Genomic DNA, 24682 nt, shown 5'->3' with positions numbered 1-24682 from the left:
GTTGTTTTATTGATATTAAAAGTTAGGTTTTTAATAATATATTCAATATAAATGATCCTTATCACCTTTAAGTGCATAATCACTAAAAAGTTTTGAAATGTTTTAAATTATAAAATAGCCATCAGCGACTATTATAGGGTATAAGTTTCTTGAGGTCAAGGAATCTTTCAAAGAGGATGTTGAACCAAATGTCAGATCTTAAAAAAAATAAGTCAAAGTTGAGAATGTAGTTGGGGTGGGGGTGGAAGAGGGTATCCTGGGGAATCATTTCTTCTATGAATAAATGTTTCCAGGAACAGCTGTTCAGAGAGAACTAGGACCTCTGGTGTGAAGGCTTGCTGAGTCATTTTTAGAGCTGCTCATCCACTTTAGGTGTCCATCTTCACCCAATTCTCACTTGTCCAAGAAGTTGTAGCATATGCAGGAACCATACCCTGTATACTATCATTATCCCAGCAAATGAGCTAAACTAGGCTAAGAATAACTAATATAGTTAGGGGAATGTCAACCTCAACTATATGAAAGCTTATCTCAGTAGAACGAGCAGATGAGAACAATTTGTTCCAACAGCCATGAAGGCTGCTGTTGCAGGTGCTGTCCAGTGCTTAGAGATTGGTCAGCTATGGAAGATGCTAAGGGCATCCACTGCATCCTGGGCCATCACCAGTCATGGTGGCTTTTGTCTTGCCACTGGACTCTGGAAGAGAGACGAAGCTGGTGATTTTGTGCAACTCAGTCTCAATAAATTCCAATTCATTTGAAAGTCAAGACATCCTTAATGTCATTGGTCCTCTTTGAAAACAAGAACAAACAACAGTAAAATATTTCAAAAATTAAAATATATTAGGAGACAATTTTTGTCTACAGTGTCAGTTTTTTAATAAGCATAATCATGTGTGCTGAGAAATACAATCACTCACTAAGTAACATGATTCTTCCTCTATAGTTTCTGGCATCAATCCCTTTCCATTCCTACCATCACCTTCATCCAGACTCTCATCACACCATCGCCACTTAATTTTTTCTAACTGGGTCTCCTAAATGAGAGTCTCTGTCTTCAGTTGCCCCCACATACACTCTCACCGCTCCCATCACTAATGCCAGAATAATCTTCTCAAAATCTTGTTTTGCCGGCATCACCTTCTGGTCTAAAACTTTCAGTGGCTCCCCAGCCCCTTAAGGATAAATTCCAAACTCTATTCTCAATCAGATTGGAGGTTTTTCCTATTTGACCCCTTCCTTCTTTTCCCACGTGCCCTTTCAGTTTCCCTACATTTTTTACCGCAGGTTTGCTCCTAGTTTTCTTACATTCTCGCCCCTGAACCTTTCTTCCTCTACGCGCCTCTCAGCCCGGAACGCGAATCTTTCCTAGGGTCCTAGCCCCACTTCCCTAGGGTCTTAGATGCCCCTTTATACCTCCCGCCCGCAGGAGGCGCTGCTGTACGGGAGTCATTCACGCGTGACAAGGGGTAATGAAAGGGAGAACTGGAGGCAGAGTCCCAGGATGCCGCGCGCGCGTATCCTTAGCAACCGACAGCTGCGGCTGGGGGCGGTGCGGAGGGTGGGGCTTCGGCTGTTGGAGCTGAGCGGAATGGAGGCGGAGGCCGAGGCAGAGCCGAGGGCCGTCCTTACACCGCGGGCACCGGATAGATTCGGAGGAAGTGCACCCAGAGAAGGAATCGGATCCGCCGCTGACCTAGACCGCGGAGCCGGAGGGGAGGGAGGGAAGGAGGGAAGGAGGAACGCATAGGAGGAGGAGGAGGAGGAGGAGGAGGAGGAGGAGGAGTAGCAGCAGCTTCCCCGGGACCTAGGAAGTAGACGGAGGGCAAAGGCCATGGCCGAGGCGGCTCCTGCTCCGGTGAGAAATCCCCTCTCCCGCGCACACGGAGGAAGGGATTGCTGGACCCCAACACCCAGAGGTGGGGCCTGGGCCCCATAATTGACCTTCTTCCATGAGGCTGGGGGACTCTTTAAGCCCCTAGAGTCTGGGATAAGGGGTCTAGTCCTATCCTTCAGGAACACTGGTGACTGAGGCTTGTTGATGCAAGGGAAGACTTGTTTAGCTATGGACCAGGAGAAAGGGACCATTTAGAGTGCCCTTTTATTCACCGCCCTGCCACTACTTATTTGTACAATCTAAAGGGAAACTTGAAGCTTATTTGGACTTCAGGATTTCCATTTTACAGATGAGGAAATTAAAGTCCTTTGAAATGAAGTGACTTGTTTTTAGGTCACTGACTCCATAGGTCATTAAATAATTTTAATGGTGAAGCCAGAACTAGTACCATAGTCTTGACTTTCAGATCAGGACTTTAACCACTACATTGGTCTTATTGGAAGCCAGTTCGGATGTCAAGGTTGAATTCCTTTTCTAGGAAAATATATACATGTATATTTTAATATAGTCTGGTCTTTCACAAAAAGAGAATTCTCCCTAGTCCTGCCAGCTTTGGAATCTATTTTCTTACTACTTGCCTTGACTGAGGGAACCTAACTTGGTCTCTCTGGATTTGGGAGATGTTTCATGTTGCTGATGACAGAGGATACCTTCACAAATCCTCCTGACATTTTCATCAGGGAATGGAGATGAAATTTTCTCAGAAGTGCCTCTGGAATCCAAACAAGTAGATCTAATCCTTCCTCCACACCTATCAAATATTTTAGCATAGCTATCAGGTCCTTCCTGAGTTTTTTTCCAAGGTCAACATTCCCATATCCATCAACCTATCTTCATAAGATACGGATTCTTCTGGAAGCCCTCCACTTTGCTAGTGACTTTCCTAAGCTGTGGTGCCCAGATCTTTGCTACAAATTTATTTTAACAAAAATTCTGGTTTTAAAAAACAAAAAAAGAAGTATAAAAACTTATAGATTGAAATTTAAGCACTGGAACCAATTTTCATTATCCCATTAATAGATCTATTAGCTAAAGCTTGTATTAAACATTAAAATTTACATTGTATAGTACTCGAGTTTCTTGTTTAATGGTCCTGCCAGCTTTATTGTGCCATAAATGCAATGTCTGTTCAGCCAGACTTCCCTTCAGGGACCACCCCCATTTTACTTCATTAAACCACCTGAGATTTCCCTTTCTCATTCTCCTCAAACTTTGTGACAAGTGTTTTTATTTTGTTTTCATGGGCAATCAAATTTACTTCTATTATACGTACTTAAGCAGTCTTCATTCTTTCAGGAATGCTTGTGGGTACTAGAGAGATAGAGATGGATGTGCCTCAGAGCTAAGCCTGAAGTCAAGAGAGAGCATAGGTCAGTCTTCCACCAATTTTCATCAGCTACCACTTCCACTTCTAATCTGATTAACAGGAAGTCAGCTCTTTAGCTATCTCCTGTTACCCATGGAGACAAATAAAGAGTCCTGAGGAAGATTCTTCCTTTCCCATGAGAGCCAGAGATGAGACATTGCATTTTGGATCCAGAACAAAGGTTTCGTGGCAACCTCAGGAACAGATAGTAGAGGAAGTACTCCCAACATTGTGGGTTCAGAGTATCTTCAGTTCCCTCAGCCTGCCCTACTATGTTATGGGCTCAAGGCAAGCCTTTATCATCTTGATTGCCCTTTTCTGGGCCATCTCTAACTTATTAATGTCCTTTTTAAAGTGGTGCCCAGAACAAAATACAGCAGTCCAAATATATTCTGACAAAGAAATGATACAAAGATACTGTCATCATTCCTGAAAACAATGCCTCTTTTAATGCAGCCCAAGTTTGCATTAATTTTTTTGATTGCCACATCAAAATGCTGGCATAGGGGACAGCTAGATGACTCTGTATATTGAGAGCTAGGTCTAGAGATAGGAGGTTCTGGGTTCAAATTTTACCTCAGACATATCCTAGCTATGTGACACTGGGCAAGTCATTTAATCCTAATTGTTTATCCCTTACCTCTTTTCTGCCTTGGAACCAGTACATAGTATTGAATCTTAAGAGGAAGGTGAGAATTTTTTAAAATACTGACTTATATTAAGCTTTTAGTCCATGAAAACATTCCAGGTTTTATTCAAACAAATTGTTGGCCAATCATTCCTCATTTTATATTTGTGATGGTTCTTATCTATTGGTCCCCAGATCATTTTTTCTCCTCTCTTAAAGAGTCTGATACCTAAAGTACTGAATTTTGCCATCACTGACAATTGTTCCATGTGCAAGATCAAGGACTATGAAGTTCCTTTATCTGCTCATAACTTCTTATTTCATCTTTTCCTCTGATTTCTTCAAAACCCATTCTTCATCTTCAACTGACCTCTAATCCCTCTACCCCTCAATTCTTCTGTAGGTTATTACACTGGTTCTGACTTCTTTTTTCCTATCTTGATTTTACAAATGGAACAGTTATTGGTGATGGCAAAATCAAATATTTGATTATCACTATTTGTAACTGAGGTGAGTGACATGCAGGACTATGTGTCATGGAAGTTGAGTCAGTTGAACTGGAAGGTGAGGGTGTTCAAAGCAACAGCTACATGGATGTAGAAGTTGCCTAATAGAATGGCAGGCAGTTGTAGTATATAAGAATATCATAAGCCAGTTATTGAACTCCTTAAGAAAGGAGGCGAATGTTCTGGGGACCAACAGATAACAACTATTGGGATTAAGACTGGGCAGTAAATTTGGATAGGATAAACCACAAAAGAGAAAAGGTTTCTAAGTGGCAATGAAGGAAAGCCTAAAAATGGCAGTATGGGGTGTGGAATATTTAGTTTCCTTTAATAGCTTAAGATCATTCTCAGCTTTGGCATTCCTGATATTATGTTTATAGAGTTGTACTTACATTCTTTTATTCATCCTGTTAACCTGCCCTTGTATCCATCTTCTTTACCTATGAGAATGAGATGGTTGCCTCGTACATCCACATCAGTCTCTTAAGACAACTACTATTTTTTCCTCATTATTGTAAATATTTCCCTTTATATCTTAAGAACTTTATTCTTTAGAGTTTTCCATCTTCTCTTGGCTTCCTTTCCTTTAAGAATTTTAGTTAATGGCAGTATTGTCAAACTCAAGTAGAAAGGGGAGGGGCACCACTAAATTGTACATAGGATCCCTGGGGGGGCAGCATGTTGCCTTAGAAAACCACATTTTAACTTTATCTATGATCTATTCTATGTTTATTTATTTCGTTAAATGTTTCCCAGATATATATATGTGTGTGTGTATGGTTCTGGCATTTCTAAACAGTGATATATTTGATATCTCTGATTTATGGCATATCTTAACCATGGTGTTCCTCTGAAATCTACTTTTTAAAAATCTAGTGTGCGTGTCAGACTATGCTTCCTCTCCTCTATGATAAACTCCAAAGAGTGATCACTTCCTCAAAGGTTCTCATCATTTCCATTCTAACAAGTCTTTCCCCCTTAGTGAGAATCAAAAGCAGTATAGATTTTCTCTTTGTTGGCTCTTTTATCTTTTTTTTTTTTAAACCCTTACCTTCCATCTTGGAATCAATACTGTGTATTGGTTCCAAGGCAGAAGAGTGGTAAGGCCTAGGCCAGGGTTGGCAACGTATGGCTCTTTCTCAGGAGCCATAAAGGCCATTTTTTTTCAGGCGCTGTTAAAGGAGCACACTGTGAGCACTGTACGGCTCTCACGAAATTACATTTTAAAAAATGTGGCGTTTATGGCTCTCACGGCCAAAAAGGTTGCCGACCCATGGGCCAGGCAATGGGGGTCAAGTGATTTGCCCGGGGTCACACAGCTGGGAAGTGTCTGAGATCAGATTTGAATCCAGGACCTCCCATCTCTGGACCTGGCTCTCAACCCACTGAGCCACCCAGGTGCCCTGTCTTTTTTCCTTTTAAATGATTAAATTAACATTAAAACAAGTCAAAGTTATTAGCTGCTCTGTTTTGGGCTGATGATACTCCAAAAGATATCTGGATAATCGAAGGCCCCTATCACTAACAAATCTTGCTTCTGATCTATTTCCCAATCTTATGTCCTGCCCTGGTACCTAGGGAATGTTGAAAGACCTAAGAAAATCCTCTAACATGATGTTGGTTTAATCCTCTCTGCAAGATTATTTATGATCATTCTAGACCAGTGATGGGCAAACTATGGCCCGAGGGCCAGATGTGGCCCCTGAAATGTTTTATCAGGCCCTGAGACATTATTCCTAATCTGACGAATACAAAGAGGAGGATACAATACAATGAAATTTCGAAAGAGTTACCTTAGAAACAGACTGACAGATGAGCTTTTCCTGTCCTTTGGCACCATCTTTAAAAAGTTTGCCCATCACTGCTCTAGACCCATTCAAATATGGCAATATCTCCATGGTACAGGTGAGGAATATGAGATTAGTAAGTATTAGAACCAGAACTTAAAATCAGTTTAGTGCCAATTAAGTTCATATGCAGGAGAATCTCTTAGATATACAGAACAATGTCTTGAACACTTAGCTCAGGGTAAAATAAAATCTTTTATGTTAAAAGTGATGTTTAGCCACTTAGTAGAGAAACCATTTGGTGGTTCTTATGAAATAGTTTTATCTGATAATTCTCTCAAGACCAGTGAACAAAACAGAAAACAAAAGCCTCAGAACTCCAGAGCACAGTTGAGGAGTTCTTTTGACTTGTTTAAATCATTTGCCAAGAATAATATTTTCATTGTAATTGTGAAAAGAGACCCAGATATCTTGGGAAATATATTTCTAAATGTTCCGCTGAAATGATACAATTAAAAAAAACCCTTAAAATGCTGAAAATGTAGCCATGAAGGAAGAATTCTATAGCCCTCTTTCTAAAAAGAATGTCTTTGATAGTTTTTTTTCAAACAGTAAGTTCCATAAGAAGATGTTGAAGCAGCACTGGAGTGTTAAGTGTTTCTATAATGTTTGTCATTTCAGGCATTATTGACCTTTGATGATGTGGCTGTGTATTTCTCTGAGCAAGAGTGGGGAAACCTGGAAGGGTGGCAGAAGGAAATCTACAAGCATGTGATGAGGACAAATTATGAGACCTTAATATCCTTGGGTAAGATGAGTTCATTGGAATTTTGGTGTGTGCTTCTCAGCAAAATACATGCTGGTCTCACTATTCAGTAAACATCTGCATAGTGACTATATGGTAAATGCTATAAGTGCTACAAAAACAAACAGAATCTCAGCTTTCAAGAAACTAACAGTGAAATTAGGGAAAGAGCACATGCACAGGATCAAACAATCTTTATTAAGAGTGCTTAATAAATTAAATAAATAAAGCCAGGACCACCATCTTTGATTTGCATTTTGCTACTTAATAGACCAATAAAAAAGGAGTAGCCCCTTTAATCTCAGCTGAAATATACAACCATTTCAGGTAGGTAAACTGTCTAAAGATATGTTTTAGCTAGAATTATATTTTCATTTTTTTGCACAGTGATTCACATTCTTGGTTGTGACCATGTTCAACCATTCCAAAGCTAAGATAGAGCCTTTTTCTGGAAATATCTATTCTTCTCATATGTTATCCCTCTAATAAATCAAGGAAAATAAAATAACTGTGAACATATTTGCACAGAAAGTATTCAAGAAATCTAAATTGCTTTTATTTGGCCTTTCTGCAGACTATGCTATTCCTAAACCAGATTTAATATCCTGGATTGAACAGGGTAAAGAACCATTCATCAAGGATCAAGTGGATTTGGAGGGAAGAGAAACAGTAGTCATCAGTGGTCATGACGGGGAATACAACCTGGAAAACATCAAGGAGCAGCAGTTTTTTGGTGAGTGTGAAAATATTAAGGTTGTAACATCTTCAATCCTTTTGGCTAAATATTGTAAATATTTATTTTTTTCTTAAACTATGTTGAAATTTCTATGTAGAAAGCACTGAACTTAGAAACAATTGATCAGTAGAGATAAGAAGACTTCATCCTCTTTGATCTTGTAACTTTGGACATTGTTGACCAATACTTCCTTCTAAAATCTCTTTGGGGGGCAGCTGGGTAGCTCAGTGGATTGAGAGTCAGGCCTAGAGACAGGAGGTCCTAGGTTCAAGTCTGGCCTCAGACGCTTCCCAGCTATGTGACCCTGGGCAAGTCACTTGACCCCCATTGCCTACCCTTACCACTCTTCTGCCTTGGAGCCAATGCCCAGTATTGACTCCAAAATGGAAGGCAAGAGTTTAAAAATAAAGTAAAATAAAATCTCTGTCAGAAACTCAGAGTTATGATATTCTCCTGATTCACTTCTTAATATTTCTAACTACCTCTTTTGTGTCTCCTTCATTGGATCCTCCTAATGTGGGTGTTTTCACCTAATAATCTCAAATAATTCATTTAACCTGTCTGTGCCTCAGGTTCTTCATTTATAAAACAAGAAGATCCCTTTCAATGGTCCCTAAGTCCCCTTTCAACACTATAATCCTGACAACTTTAAGGACCTATGAGCCATCTATCCATTTAGCTGCAATTTAATTTAATACTTTCTTTGTTAGTATATTCACTTTTTGCTAGATGATTGTATATTTAGAGAGCCAGCAGCTAAGTAATATTTTTAGAAACCAAAAATTGCAATTTACATCATCTTCACTTTTCTAAAGAAGAAACAAATGTTCCTCTTGGGCCCCCAGCCAGAAAGCCCTTTCAGGAATTTTTAAAAGTACGTATGAAGGCACCCCCTCCCAAGGGCCTCAGAGAAACTTGCCTTCTCCATCCTACTAAGAACAACAGTGCCCACTTAAATGACTTGAGGTGACCACTACTCCTAAAGAGTCTGTTTATAAAAAAAGTAAAAACCTGATAGGAGAGAGAAATCCAAATTTTTAATAACATAAGGGGAGGATTTTCATAGAAGTATCAATTTTATTTTGAGCTGCAATTTTCCAGCAGTTTAATAAGCCTTGGTCATTTGGATTCACAGTTCTGAATCTGAGGGAGGAGGAGTTGTGTTTGAGAATAATAGTAATAATGATGATGATGACAGTAATATCTAGCATTTTTATGCTGTCTACTATTAGGCACTGCGCTAAATATTTTATAAAAATTATTTAATTTGATCTTCACAACAACTTTGGAAGGTAGGTGCTACTATTACATCACTTTTACAGATGAGAAATTTGAGACAAACAGAGGTTAAGTGATTTGCCCAAGATCATACCACTATCAAGTCTCTGAGACTAGATTTTAATTTGGGCCTTCCTGACTGAAGGCCCATTGCTTTCGCCACCTACCACTTTAACTCTGGATAGGTGGAGAGCATCACCTGTTACTATGACTTAGCCTACAATATAATTTCACTTTATAATTTACAAAGGGCTTTTGCCTAAATCATTTCACTTTATATTCATAATACCTCTGTGAAGTAGGTAAGGGAAGTCTTCTCCTCATTTTACAGAAGAGAAATGTGAGGTTATGTTTTATGGCCAAGCCCATTGCATTGTGTGCTTTCAGCTAAATTAAGGAAGTGGTTGTGATTTCTCTAAAACCGCATCTCTAGAAAATACTAGAGTAAAGACTTGAATTCATTTTTTAAAAATTCCTGTATTTACTTAAAGTCCTATGCTCATTGGACTTCTTATGTAGCTTCTCATTAATTTATTCAACAGACATTTATTAAATATTTGCCTTTTATATAATACTATAGAAAATGGAAAAGAAGTATAAAAAGTAGAGTGTACCTTTGAGGAATCTAAAATCTAGGTTTTAAAGAGACATGCACAGGAAACATTGAAAGGAATTCAGAGCTATAAGGGATCAATGCACGCTGGAGTATTTGACAAAGGCTACTTGGAAGAATTGAAATTTGGTTTACCTATTGGTAAGATTTGAACAGATATAAACAAAAAAAAACATTCTAGGCCAGTGATGTTAAACCTATGGCATGGGTGCCAAAGATGGCACTCAGAACACTCTCTGTGGGCATATGACTGCCCTCTCCACCCCCACCCCCAAGAGTTCATTACTAGAAAGGCAAAGGAACTTGAGTGGAGCTGCTCCCTCCCCCTCTCCACCATGCCTGATGACATTTTTTCACATTCCCCGCCCCTCTGCCCAACAACCCAATGGGAGTACACAATGGGTAAGGTGGGTGGCTCACAAGTGGCAGAGCTAGAGGGGAGTAGAGTGGTCAGGCCACTCCCCTCCCCCTCTATACCCTCACTAAGAACATTCCTCACTTCATCGCCCCTCTGCCCAGCAGCCCAATGGGAGCACTTTCTCCCTCCACTGTGTGGGGTAATTGGGGTCAGAGAATGGCATGTGGATCTCTAGGAGGGGCAGACATGGCACTTGGTCTGGGGAGGTGAAAGGGGGGACTCGGCACTCCATCTCTAAAAGATTCACCATCACTGTTCTAGGCAAATGTTAGTACACAAGTGAAATCTGTAATAAGTGGAGGCAAGACTGAATATGGTGTGTTCAGAGTATAGTTATGGAATTGGCCTGTTTGTTCAGGTTGTCCCCAAGTAATCAGAGGTAAAGCTAGAAAGATCAATTGAGGTCAGAAGGTAAATAGCCTTAAGTGCCAGACTAGAAGTTGAATTTTGTTTTGGATGCAATAAAGAGTTAATGAATGCTGGTAAATGACATAGTAAAAGACGTTCCTTAGAAGGATCAACCTACAAACTTTATTGCATGTATTAGAGCAGTAGTTCCCAAACTTTTTTTGGCCTACTATCCCCTTTCCAGAAAAAATATTACTTAGCCCCCTGGAAATTAATTTTTTAAATTTTAATAGCAATTAATAGGAAAGATAAATGCACCTGTGGCCATCACCGCCTCCTTGGATCACAGCAGCACCCACCAGGGGGCGGTAGCGCCCACTTTGGGAATCACTATATTAGATGGAAAAGAGACTAACGACAGAGAGAAAAGTTGAGCCCTCATGGTGGTTCAAGAATGAGTGCTAAGGTTATAAACAATGGAGGTGGTGAAATTGAGACTAGAAATTAATTGCTAAACATAAGACATTTCAGAAACAAAGGTTTTCAAGGCAATTTTTTAGGAATATAAGTCAAATAAAGTAGGACCTCATTTTATGTGACCAATACATTCCAAGATCCTTCACATAAGTTGAAAATTTTGTATAATAGTGAACCTTATTATTTAATAAGTATTTCTTATACGAACAAACCTAACTACTTTTCTTAGACTTATCAAAGCTATCAGCATTACTACTCTTATACTTTGGGACCATTATTAATAATGCAATATAGCATTAATGAAACAAAAAGAAGCATTGTTTTGACATGGACATGACTTGTTACAAATGAGAACTCCAGGCAAAGACTGATGCCAAAGCTAATGTTTGGTGCACAACAATGTAATGACTCACTTTTCTCAGAGTGAGAATGAACATGATTGGGTGAACTGTTTCAGGACCTTGCACCACTTGGGAAAATGGTACAGATTTCGCATGTTAATTAAATTTTTTTATTTCACATATTTTCCTACCTTTATTTTTTTCAATTACCAATCATGTATACCTGAATTCAATGTGTTTTGAGTTGGCATAAAATAAAATCCTATTGTACCAGTTCTGGGTTAAGATGGCGGCAGAGTAAGAAGCAGCTCTTAACCTCTCCTGACCGAAACACACAAAACTCCTCAAGGGGACATAAAAACAAGTCCAGATGAACAGAGGAACCCCACAGTGTGGAAGGTACGTGGAATCCGGGCATTTCCATGCTATAAAGGGGTGAAACAGCTCTCACTAAATCGCGGGCTGAGCAACCACCACACCCCCAACCCCTCCACACACACCACCTATAGCGCCAAAGCCAGTTAAAAAGAAATAGAGCAAGTTTGGGGAACCCATCGAGTCATTGGCAGCTCCGGGGCCTGTTCCTGAGAGCAGCAAGATTTAGGACCCCAAAAAGCTAAAGAAAACACACGAACTCTGAGCGCGGGAGCAGGACGCAGAGAGCGGACGCAGAGCACGGGCTCAGAGCGCAGGCGCGGGCGGAGGCGTGGGTAGAGGCAGACACAGCCACAAGCTAAAGCTCTGAAACCCTGAGTGGGGAACCAGTGCAGACGGGTATACGACTGTGGAAGCAGCGCCCTGAGACTTGTAAAGAAACCTCCGGCATAGGATCAAGCAAGGGGGTCCACCAGGGGTCTTGACATTGGAAAAAAACCAGAACTCAGACCTCAGGAGCCAAAAAACCAAGGACAGACCCTGAGCGCGAGGATAAACCTGAGAAGCTGCTGGGCTAATGATGGCTACCCAGTCTCAGGAAGTTCAGAAGAGAAAGATTCACAACAAGAAAAAGAAGTCTTTAACACTCGACAACTTTTACACAGAGAAAATCCAGACAACTGAGCAAACAGAGGAGGAGAACAAACAAGCATCCGGACCCTCCTCAAATAAGGAAAACTCCTCACAAGCTATGGAAGAGTTCAAAACTGAGATTTTGAGGAAAATGGAAGAGATCTGGGAAGAAAATAACAGTTTAAAAGGTAGAATCTTGCAATTGGAAAGTGAGGCTCAGAAACCAAATGAACTGATAAGCAAATTGAACACCAGAAATGACCAGATTGAAAAGGAATACCAGAAGATTATAGCCAAAAAACAGAAGATTATAGCCGAAAACCAGAAGATTATAGCCGAAAACCAAAAGATCATAGCCGAAAACCGAAAGATTATAGCCGAAAACCAATCCCTAAAGGCTAGAATTGAGCAATTAGAAGCTAATGATCTCTCAAGACAACAAGAACAAATAAAACAAAGTCAAAAGACTGAAAAAATAGAAGGAAACATGAAATATCTCAATGAGAGAGTGACAGACCAAGAAAACCGGTCTAGAAGAGACAATTTGAGAATAATTGGTCTTCCAGAAAAACCAGAAATTAATAGAAACCTGGACTCCATACTAACAGAAATAATTCAGCAAAACTGCCCTGAAGTCCTACAACAAGAGGGCAATATAGACACTGAAAGGATCCATAGAACACCCGCGACATTCGATCCAGATAAGAAAACGCCCAGAAATATAATTGCCAAATTCAAGAGTTTCCAAGCAAAAGAAAAAATCTTACAAGAAGCCAGAAAGAGACAATTCAAATATCAAAGAGCACCAATCAGGATCACACAGGATCTGGCAGCCTCCACGCTAAAAGATCTCAAGGCTTGTAATATGATATTCAGAAAGGCAAGAGAGCTGGGCCTACAACCACTGATCAACTACCCATCAAAATTGACTATATATTTCCAGGGGAAAGTATGGGCATTCAACAAAATTGAAGAATTCCAGGTATTTGCACAGAAAAGACCAGGGCTAAATGGAAAGTTTGATATCCAGCCACAAAAATCAAGAGAAACATGAAAAGGTAAATAAGATACAGAGGGGAAAGAAAGAAAACTTATAATTTTTAAATTTGCCTTTTTAAGGGCCTCAGTGAGATCTAATTATCTGTATTCCTATGTAGAGAAATGTTATGTATAATTCTCTGTAGTGAACTCTATTCACTATTATAGTATTCACTATTATAGTAATCAGAAGAATAATTTACAGGGTGAGGGTGGAACACTAAATAATCTAAGATGGCGTGGGGGATGGGAAAGAGGGGGTGAATAGCAGGGGACACCAAGAGAAACTTGAGTGAATAAGAAAAATAGGATATTCTATTACACAGAAAGAGGGCATGGGAAGGAGAGGGAACAAATACTATTATAAGAAGGAGAGGAAGAGAGCATTAAGAGGTAATAATCAAACCTTACTCTCAGTGTAATCAACCCGGAGAGGGAAGAGTAGCTATACTATCCATTGGGACATAAAACTCTTATCTAACCCTTCTGAGAAAGTCAGAAGGGATAAACCAAGGGGAGTAGGGGAGTGGGGAGGTCAAAAAAAGGGAGGGGAGAAGAAGGGGGAGGGAATTCATAAGGCCTTTAAAAACAAAAAGAGGGGGGAAAAATAAGGGAGGGGTAGAAAGGGAAGTTAATCAAGGGAGGGGATAAGGGATAGCGGCTCAATAGCAAACCACTGGTTTAAAAGGAAATAGTATAAGAAAAAGGGGGTAGGAATAGGGGAGGATACGAAAATGTCAGCAAATGCACAACTGATGATTATAACTCTGAATGTGAATGGGATGAACTCGCTAATAAAACGGAAGCAAATAGCAGAGTGGATTAGAAACAAAAATCCTACCATATGTTGTCTACAAGAAACACATATGAGGCGGGTGGACATACACAAGTTTAAGGTTCAGGGCTTGAGCAAAATCTTTTGGACGTCAAATGAGAAAAAGAAGGCAGGAGTGGCTATTATGATTTCTGACAAAGCCAAAGTAAAAATAGACATGATTAAAAAAGACAGGGAAGGTCATTACATCCTGATTAAACAATGAGGAAATAACACTGTTCAATATGTATGCACCAAGTGGCATAGCACCCAAATTCATAAAGGAGAAACTGGCAGAGCTTAAGAAGGAAATAGATAGTAAAACCATACTAGTGGGAGATCTAAATATTCCTCTTTCAGATCTAGATAAATCAAACTGAAAAATAAATAAGAAAGAGTTAAGAGAGGTGAATGAAGTCCTAGAAAAATTAGATTTAATTGATATGTGGAGAAAAATAAATAGGACAAAAAGGAATATACCTTTTCAGCTGCACATGGTACATTCACAAAGATTGACCATGTTATAGGGCATAGAATCATTGCAAACAAATGCAAAAAAAGCAGAAATAACAAATATAATCTTCTCAGATCATAATGCAATTAAAATAATAATTAGTAAGGGTTCCTGGACAGGAAAATCAAAAACTAATTGGAAATTAAATAATATGATTCTCCAAAACCAATTTGTCAAAGAAGGAATCATAGAAACAATCAACAATTTCATTGAAGAAAATGACAATGATGAGACATCCTACCAAACTCTGTGGGATGTGGCCAAGGCAGTACTCAGGGGGAAATTTATATCCTTGAGTGCATATATTAACAAATTAAGGAGGGCAGAGATTAATGAATTGGGCATGCAACTCAAAAAATTAGAAAGTGAGCAAATTAAAAATCCCCAGATGAAAACTAAATTAGAAATACTAAAAACCAAGGGAGAAATTAATAAAATCAAAAGTAAAAGAACTATTGAATTAATAAATAAGACTAGAAGCTGGTACTTTGAAAAAACAGATAAAATAGACAAAGTGCTGGTCAATCTAATAAAAAAAAAAGGAAAGAAGAAAACCAAATTGATAGTATCAAAGATGAAAAGGGAGACCTCACCTCTAATGAAGGGGAAATTAAGGCAATCATTAAAAACTATTTTGCCCAATTATATGGCAATAAATATAACAATTTAGGAGATAGGGACGAATATTTACAAAAATATAAACTGCCTAGATTAACAGCAGAAGAAATAGAATACCTAAATAATCCCATATCAGAAAAAAATTGAACAAACCATCAAAGAACTCCCCAAGAAAAAATCGCCAAGGCCTGATAGATTCACAAGTGAATTCTATCAGACATTCAAAGAGCAACTAATCCCAATACTATACAAATTATTTGATATGATAAGCAAAGAAGGAGTCCTACCAAATTCCTTTTACGACACAAATATGGTACTGATTCCAAAGCCAGGGAGATCAAAAACAGAAAGAAAACTACAGACCAATCTCCCTAATGAACATAGATGCAAAAATCTTGAATAGAATACTAGCAAAGAGACTCCAGCAAGTAATTAAGAAGATCATCCACCATGACCAGGTGGGATATATACCAGGAATGCAAGGTTGGTTCAACATTAGGAAAACCATCCACATAATTGACCATATCAACAGTCTAACAAACAAAAATCACATGATTATATCAATAGATGCTGAAAAAGCCTTTGACAAAATACAGCATCCATTCCTATTGAAAACACTGAAAAGTATAGGAATAGAAGGACCTTTCCTAAAAATAATAAACAGTATATACCTAAAACCATCAACAAACATCATATGCAATGGGGATAAATTAGAAGCCTTCCCAATAAGATCAGGAGTAAAACAAGGATGCCCATTATCACCTCTATTATTCAACATAGTACTAGAAACACTAGCAGTTGCAATTAGAGAAGAAAAAGAAATTGAAGGTATCAAAATAGGCAAGGAGGAGACTAAGCTATCACTCTTTGCAGATGATATGATGGTCTACTTAAAAAATCCTAGAGAATCAACTAAGAAGCTTGTAGAAATAATCAACAACTTTAGCAAAGTTGCAGGATACAAAATAAATGCACATAAATCATCAGCATTCCTATACATTTCCAACACACTAGAGTAGCAAGAAGTAGAAAGAGAAACACCATTTAAAATCACCCTAGACAATATAAAATACTTAGGAATCTATCTACCAAAACAAACACAGCAATTATATGAAAACAACTACAAAACACTTTCCAAACAAATAAAACTGGATCTAAACAATTGGAAAGCCATTGATTGCTCATGGGTAGGTCTGGCTAACATAATAAAAATGACAATTCTACCCAAATTAATTTACCTATTTAGCGCCATACCTATCAAGCTACCAAACAACTTCTTTACTGAATTAGAAAAAACTATAACAAATTTCATTTGGAATAACAAAATATCAAGAATATCAAGGGAAATAATGAAAAAAATGTGAAGGAAGGGGGCCTAGCAGTACCAGATATTAAACTATACTATAAAGCAGCAGTCATCAAAACAATATGGTAATAGGCAATTCTCAGGTAAAGAAATCAAAAGTATCAATAAGCACATGAGAAAGTGTTCTAAATCTCTAATAATTAGAGAAATGCAAATCAAAACAACTCTGAGGTATCACCTCACACCTAGCAGATTGGCTAAAATGAAAGAAGGGGAGAGTAATGAATGTTGGAGGGGATGTGGCAAAATTGGGACATTGATGCATTGCTGGTGGAGCTGTGAACTGATCCGGCCATTCTGGCTGGCAATTTGGAATCATGCTCAAAGGGCTATAAAAGAATGCCTGCCCTTTGATCCAGCTATACCATTGTTGGGTTTGTACCCCAAAGAGATCATAGATAAACAGACTTGTATGAAAATATTTATAACTGTGCTTTTTGTGGTGGCAACAAACTGGAAAAGGAGGGTATGTCCTTCAATTGGGGAATGACTGAACAAACTGTGGTATATGCGGGTGATGGAATACTATTGTGCTAAAAGGAATAATAAACTGGAGGAGTTCCAGGCGAACTGGAGAGACCTCCAGGAACGGATGCAGAGCGAAAGGAGCAGAGCCAGAAGAACATTGTACACAGAGACTGATATACTGTGGTAAAATTGAATGTAATGGACCCCTGTACCAGCAGCAATACAATGACCCAGGACAGCTCTGAGGGATTTATGGTAAAGAACGCTGCCCACATTCAGAGGAAGGACTGCAGGAGAGGAAACATATAAGAAAAACAACTGTTTGAACGCATGGGTCGGGGTGGACATGATTGAGGGTGTGGACTCGAAACTACCACACCAATGCAACTACAAACAATTTGGAAATAGGTCTTGATCAAGGACACATGACAAAACTAGTGGAAATGTGCATCGGCCATGGGTGGGGGGAGGGTGGGAGATGAAGGGGAAAGTAGGAGCATGAATCATGTAACCATGTTAAAAATGAATATTAATAAATGTTTTAAAAAATCCTATTGTATATGCAAAATGTATTAAAGTAAAAAGAAATTTGAGAAACTAGGAAAATTAGAAAATAAATTAGGAGATTATATACAGTCATTTATGTTTGAAGACATAATGAAGACCAATTGACTGGGGAAAAAATTGCTTAGAGTCACAAAGGGTAAACAATCCTTACTTTGTATATACTTTGTTTTTATTCACTTATGTACACATATGTCTCGAGTAGAATATAAGCTCTATGAGGGCAGGGACTTAAATTTTTTGTTTTGTATACCAGCAACTAGCATAGTGTTTTGTGTATCATAGACATTTAATAAAATTTTAAGTTGAATTGAATTGTTAATTGTGATTAAGATAAATAGGAAAAAAATTGAGCTTTCATGATTTTCCTTTTATTTCCCAGTTTTTTCAATCTGTTTTCTTCTTCCTTACCCCTCAAGAAATTTAAAAAAAATTAAAACCCTTGTAAAAAGGATGCATAATTAAGCAAAACGAATTTCTACAGCAGCCATCTCTAACATGTATATCTCATTCTACACATACTGCTCTCTTTCTTAGGGGTGGGCCCACCATTGGTGAAGGCTGATGATTTCCCTCCGATTAGGCAGGAGGTTGAACCATTCATTTTGGATCAACAGAACTTAGAAGAAAGAGCAATTCCAACATACCCTATTTCAGGTGAGTGAATGAATTAAGTCTTTTCAAGATCTAGAAGAATAAGAATGCCAGTAAGATTTAGCCTAATTAGTTCTCTATTCTTGCTTTTTATTTCATTTTATTATAAAATATTATGTCATACACTAAACTTTAAACAACAAAACCAATCATATATTTGTTTCCAACTATTTGCATTTATAATAAAATTGAATTTTTACCTACATGTTCATAAAACATCATCAGTTATAATCTCTGTCTCTATACATTGTCTATCCATTATTGTATGTATTTTATATCTACTTTCCCCTTATATTATTGTAGTCAGCATACATACTGATCTGTTTTCTTTGCCTTGCATTTTCTTCATGAATCTTTTCAACCATGATCTCACCTCTCACACTTATATCAAATAACCTAGCCTCTTTCTTCACTGAAATAATTAAAAGCATCAGATATGAACTGCCTCAGTTTCCTTCCCCCAGTCACCAAATCTTTTCAGTATTAACATCTATATTCCACTCATATAATGAATGAGTCAAAAATATAAAGTAACATATGCATTGATTATCAAAGTTGTCTTTGATATAATATGCATCTTGATTGCCCATCTGTTCTATAATGTCTAGGAGGATCAAATGAGTCGTGCTCTGAAGATGCGCTGGCCTAGCCTACTATGGTTACATAAGACCTTATATTCCCAATAGTTCTTCCCTTCCAGATATCCCACAATCTACCGTATATCTTTATGTCACCCATTCTCCATCCTCAGCAATCCAGGGCAACTCTGAATACTTGTTTAGTTTTTCTTGGTGTGCCTATAGTCCTTGGTGTGCAATTAAGCCAATTTTTGGTCAAGAACAGAAATTATCACAGGAAATAAATGACTCTGTCAGGTAAGTGTGGTAGACCCAAATCATTTAAGGACATGGCTTTAATAATCCTGATGAAATTATCTATTTTTGATCCCAAATGATCTGTCTTTGATTTGACTTGAGTTGAGCCTCATCATCTTGAGTACTGGAGAGATCACTGGATTTGGAGTCAAAAGACTGAAGTTGATATTCTGGCTCTGTCACTTGTTAGCTAAATATCCTTAAGCAAGTCATTTTACGTTTCTGGACCTCACTTTCTTTTTCTGTAGCGTGAGGGGATAGCAAATGAAAAGCAAAATTAACTCTTCAATTGTGCGTTCTTAAGCTTTTTTATGTTAATAGACCCCATTTGGCAAGCTTTTCAAACCTAAAGACCTCTTCTGAGAATATTGTTGTTTTTTTAATTCATAATTGAAGGAAACATTAAATTTTAGTTAGTCATTAGAGAAAATAAAGTATTTTTTTCTGTCCAATTTCATAAACCATTTGAAACCTATCCATAGATACTGTGGAGATCCATGAACTTGGGTTAAGAACCCCTAGGGCAGTTGAGCTCTGAGATCCCTTCAAGCTCTTCAATCTGTGATCTTAGGTTCACATTCCAAATATTCATTCTTCAGGAACATCCCAGTTCCCATACCCCATATCGTTAACCTGCTATCCTACTAATAATGGTCTAAAAGTACCTCTAACAATTCTGATTTCACTTAATTGTATCCCAATATTCACTAAAGCTAATCCCTCTTCCTTCTCTTTTGAGCTATTTACCTCCTGCTTTTTTTCAGAATCTCATTTGTCCAAGGAATCATCTTCTCTTTCTCCTTCATCTTCATCAGTCCTTTTCCATTGGCTCCTTCCTCCCCACCTGCAAACATGCTTAATTCTCAGTCCCCCCAAAAACCTTCCTTTGAACCTTCTAGTTCATCCTGATACTTACTATTCCATCTCTCTTCTTCTCTTCATTACCAAATTTCTTGCAAGTGTTATCTATACCTAGTTCCTCCACTTTCACATTGTACCTTCTCTCTTCAGCCTTTTATGATGTGACTTTTGTCCCCACCATACTACTTGAAACCATTCTTTTGAAGGAAAGAAGAAAACAAGCATTTATTAAGTACCAACTATGTGCCAGGCAACTGTGTATGCTAAATGCATTATAAATATCATCTCATTTGATCCTCACAACAGCCTTCAAGGTAGGTGCTATTATTTTCCCCATTTTATAGTTAAGGTATCTGAAGCATACAGAGTTTAAATGACTTGCCCTGGGTCACACAGCTAGTAAGAGCCTAAGGCTGGATTTGAACTCCAATCTTTCTAATTCTAGGCTTAAGGTTCTATTTTCTTCTCTACCTGGCTGCCTCCTGAAGGTCACCAATAACCATCTGACTGAAAAATCTTCTCATCTTTGATGCTGATCCTCTTTGACATTTCTGTAGTTTCCGACCTTATTGACCACCATCACCTACTGGATCTCATCACTCTTCACTTCAGAGGTGCCACTATCTCTTGGTTTACCTCTTCCCTCTCCGACTATTTCTATGCCTCCTACATTTGGCCCTTATTTTCTTCCTGCATCCTTAATGGGAGTGTTACCTTCAAGCCTCTGTCTTTGGTCCTCCTCTTTCTCTCTTCTCTTTTACTTGGAAATCCTATTTTCTCATTACTTCACTTGTATTAGGGTGGTTTGGAGAATGGGATAGGATGGATTGTATTGGGCCAGTATCAGGATGTTAACTGTGGGTTGGAAAGGCCAACAAAAACTCTGAGATCATACACAGGCCATTCAGTAAATATAAAAGTAGTTTAATTAAAAGGGAAAGGTTAAAAGGAATTGAGATAACCCTAAAGCTAATTCCCTCTAACTAAAACCTAAGGATCTAATGTCTCCTCAAGGAGAGTCTTCTCAGAATTGTTGGTCTACACTAATCCTCTCCTAACTTCCTAGAAAATCCTGTTACTGCTCTTGCTAAGCTGCATTAAAACCCCCCTTAGTTGGTATTAAGGTACTGGTCTGTGATAAGCTTCACAGGGCTGAAAAAGGTCCCAGATCCAAAAAGGACCTATACCTAGTCTTACAACTAGTGCAGACAAATAGTTCAGTATTCACAAGGTTCTTCTCCATGGGAAATACAGCAGCTAGATAATAATAGGACAGCAGGTAGGATAGGATAGGATAGGATAGGATAGGATAGGATAGGATAGGATAGGATAGGATAGGATAGGATAGGATAGGATAGGAACGGAACTACTTTCCTATCCTGGGATAAAAAAACTACATTCTAAAAGATGCAAACTGTATGTAACAGAGATTTGTAGTTTCTGTCCTCTACAGATGGAAATTCTTATATTTGGTATTAGCTAAATACAGAAAAAAAAGTTGTTTTATGTTATTTTAAAGTCTTTTCATGCTGTTTAGTTTGAGAACAGAACTAATTGTCCTGTGTATTTGCCTGAATCCTCTAACAAAAAAAGGCCTAAACTCCTTGGTGATGGCACTTTCATACTGAGAAAGCCACTCTTTCTTGGTTGAACCTGGGACCTAGGAAACTTATAAGGGTTGGATCTTACAGTGATGAATCCAGGGAGCCACAACTCAACTTGATTATGCTTATCAAGCCCAACTTGAGTTTTATTTGTTCGCTTTAAATTGTCTCCATACTCTGAGTATATTTGCTTATTTTTGTGACAAATAATTAAAAGGGAAAGTTATAGGTTCCCTCGGAACGAGGTAAGAAGGATCTAGATACATAGAATAGCTTTAGTTAGATATATTTCACTTTAGTAGTAAATTGGATAAATCCTATCAGAGGACAAATAGAAATAATAATGTGTTATTTATTCATAATTCCAGAAATCCAGGGAGCCATCAATACAAAAGAAGAATTCCATTTGAATGAACCTGAAAGTCAAGATATACTTGAGGTTTTACCATGGAAACAAGGAAATCTTTGCTCCAGGTTGGGTCAAAGAACTTCCTTGAGATATCTCCACATTCAAAACAAAAAACCTGTTTTTCTAAAAGCTTACAGCATTAAGGGGTCCTTCCAGAGGAAGAAAACCTTGAACCATAAAACCTCAAGCCCCCTGGGCTGTCAGAAAATCCCCCTACAACAGAGATTCCTCCACTGCTCTGTGTCTCATAAAAGCTTCCATGGGAAAGACTCCTTGACACATCATGAAAAGAGCCATCCCAAGGACCAGCTCTGCCAGTGTTCAGAGTGTAAGAAAGCATTAAGCAGAAAGCCTGACCTCAAGCAAAGCCAGAGGCTTCAAGGCCAGCACCACTCTCTTGAGAAGAGCTCCTGTTGGAAATGGAGCTCAGCTGCTCACCAGCTAGTCCACAGGGCAAAGAGGCCCTCTCAGGGTCCCAAAGGAAACAGAAGCTTCTACTGCAAGATCAACTTAGAGGGGCTTCAGCATGTACCCACCTGGGGGAGCCTCTTGTGTAAAGAACGTGGGAAGAACTTCTGCTCAGGTTCCTACCTGCCTACCCACCATGGCTTCCATAGTAGGGAGAAGCCATTTTCTTGTGGTGAGTGTGGCAAGATCTTCACCTTTCAGGCTATTCTCACAACTCATCTGAGAATGCACAGTGGAGAAAAGCCCTTCAGCTGCCCAAGGTGTGACAAGAGCTTCTATAGGAAAACCTCCTTAAAATTTCACCAAAACTTACATGATGAACAAATGCCATTCTCCAGCAGTGAGTGCAGCAAATGGTTCAGCTGCCAGTCAAACTTTACTGATTACAACAGTGCCCACACCACAGCAAAACCCTTCCCCTGTCCCAAGTGTGACAGGAAGTTCTGCTTGAAAAGAAGTCTGAAGACACACCTGAGATTGCATAGTGGAGAAAACCCCTACCCCTGTGGGGAGTGCAACAAGACTTTCACCCATCAATCCAAACTTACAGAGCACTTCAGGGTACATAGTGGGGAGAAGCCCTTCCAGTGTCCTGAGTGTAACAAGAGCTTCAGCCAAAAGTCTTCTGTGAAAATCCACCAGCGCCTTCACACAGGGGAAAAACCTTTCTCCTGTAGTGAGTGTGGCAAGTGCTTCAACAAACAGAACAACCTCAACCAACACCTCACACTCCACACTGGAGAGAAGCCTTTCCAGTGTCCTGAGTGTGACCAGAGCTTTCGACTAAAGATAAATCTGAAGGCCCATCTCATCCAACACAGTGGGGAGAAGCCATTTTCCTGTAGTGAATGCAGCAAGAGCTTTGCCCAAAAGTTTTTACTCAGTAAACACCTCAGAATTCATAACAGAGAGAGACTGTTCTGTGGAAAATGTGGCAAAAATTTCACCCATCAATCTAAGCTAACCAGACATGTTAGAGTCCACAGTGAAAAGAAACCCTTTTCCTGTAGTGAATGTGGCAAGACTTACAGCTATCAATCTCAGCTCACTGTACATATCAGAATCCACAGTGGAGAGAAACCATTCTTCTGTGGGGAGTGTGGAAAGAGCTTCATCCAACGATCTCATCTCACTAGTCACATCAGAGTACACAAAGGGAAGAAGCCATTCTCTTGTGGTGAGTGTGGCAAGAGCTTCATGGAGCAATCTGAGCTCACTAAACACATTATAGTTCATAGTAGGGAGAAACCCTACTCTTGCAGGGAATGTGGCAGAACCTACAAACATCAGTTTCAGCTCACAGAACATATCAAAGTCCACAACAGGGAAAAATCCTTCCTGTGTCCTGAGTGTAAAAAGAGTTTCTGTCATAAACGTGCCTTGAAAGCACACCAGCAAGTACACATCAGGGACAGGCCATTCTCATGCAATGAGTGTGGCAGAAGATTTACTTATAAGGGTGCACTCAACACCCACCTCACAGTTCACACCAGGGAAAGATTCAACAATTCTAATCCAGACAAGGTTCCTGGCAGCATCAGCCCTTCGGACAATTATTGAGGTTAATGTAAAATCAGGGGCACAAGAGATATGGCAGAACTCTGTTCTGGTTGAAAGCTAGAACCATACAAAGACCAGACAAATGTATGGAATGGAAGGCTGGGCTTCTGGAGAAGAGTCTTCACTTTGCAATGCTTCTGCTTTGTCCTTTATCAAAAAGGCATCTGGTCTCATATTTCTTACCTTATTAAGACCCATCCAGAGGACTTGGGAAGTCCTTGTTCCTATCCAATATGTACATACATTCAGACAGGTAGCCCTGAAATCAAAGCCTAGTAATGCATGAATGAGCTGAAAAGCCCTCTCCTACTTCACCCATCTGGATTTCTCCTTCTCAGGATGATTGATTAAAGAGAAAGGATCCCTCATTGTCCTGCCGTATAAAAATTCCAGAGGTGAGTAGATTCCTAAGAGATTTTTAAATCTGAAAAAAAAATGAATTTGCTAACATCCTTTTCATTGTTAAGATTCCTAATTGTGGTCCAGTTTAGATTTTAGTTTTGGTTAATAATGACATATAATCTATTTCTTCCAATTTATTATATTTCCTATTTCTAAAGGGATTGTATAAGATCTTTTTTAAGGGTGCTAACAAGTTCGTCCCATTCCTGTATCACCTTGAACAAATTACCTCTTCTTTGGGCCTCCCTCAGTTTTCTCA

At 38.9% G+C, this 24682-nt stretch overlaps 1 protein-coding gene across 1 annotated transcript; it reads left to right on the top strand.

The window, feature by feature from the left end:
• The first annotated feature begins 1504 nt into the window (after window positions 1-1504).
• LOC123249881 (oocyte zinc finger protein XlCOF6-like) lies at window positions 1505-24021 on the top strand. Its single transcript, XM_044678978.1, has 5 exons — window positions 1505-1708; window positions 6866-6992; window positions 7564-7722; window positions 18128-18247; window positions 22124-24021. Exons 1-5 carry the CDS (start codon window positions 1505-1507, stop codon window positions 24019-24021), a joined length of 2508 nt encoding a protein of 835 aa, XP_044534913.1.
• Window positions 24022-24682: the final 661 nt, after the last annotated feature.

The sequence above is a fragment of the Gracilinanus agilis genome, chromosome 5, assembly GCF_016433145.1.
Source record: "Gracilinanus agilis isolate LMUSP501 chromosome 5, AgileGrace, whole genome shotgun sequence".
Taxonomy (NCBI): Eukaryota; Metazoa; Chordata; class Mammalia; order Didelphimorphia; family Didelphidae; genus Gracilinanus; species Gracilinanus agilis.
Note: the sequence above shows the minus strand (reverse complement) of the source record. Positions and strands in the feature narration are given on the sequence as shown.

Bases quoted from the DNA above. Each gene is read 5' to 3' on its own strand.
- LOC123249881 (XM_044678978.1), top strand. From the start codon at position 1,505: ATGCCGCGCGCGCGTATCCTTAGCAACCGACAGCTGCGGCTGGGGGCG. The intron at 1,709-6,865 runs GCCGGAGGGGAG...TTGTCATTTCAG, and splicing joins CCGCTGACCTAGACCGCGGA to GCATTATTGACCTTTGATGA. The intron at 7,723-18,127 runs GTGAGTGTGAAA...TCTCTTTCTTAG, and splicing joins CAAGGAGCAGCAGTTTTTTG to GGGTGGGCCCACCATTGGTG.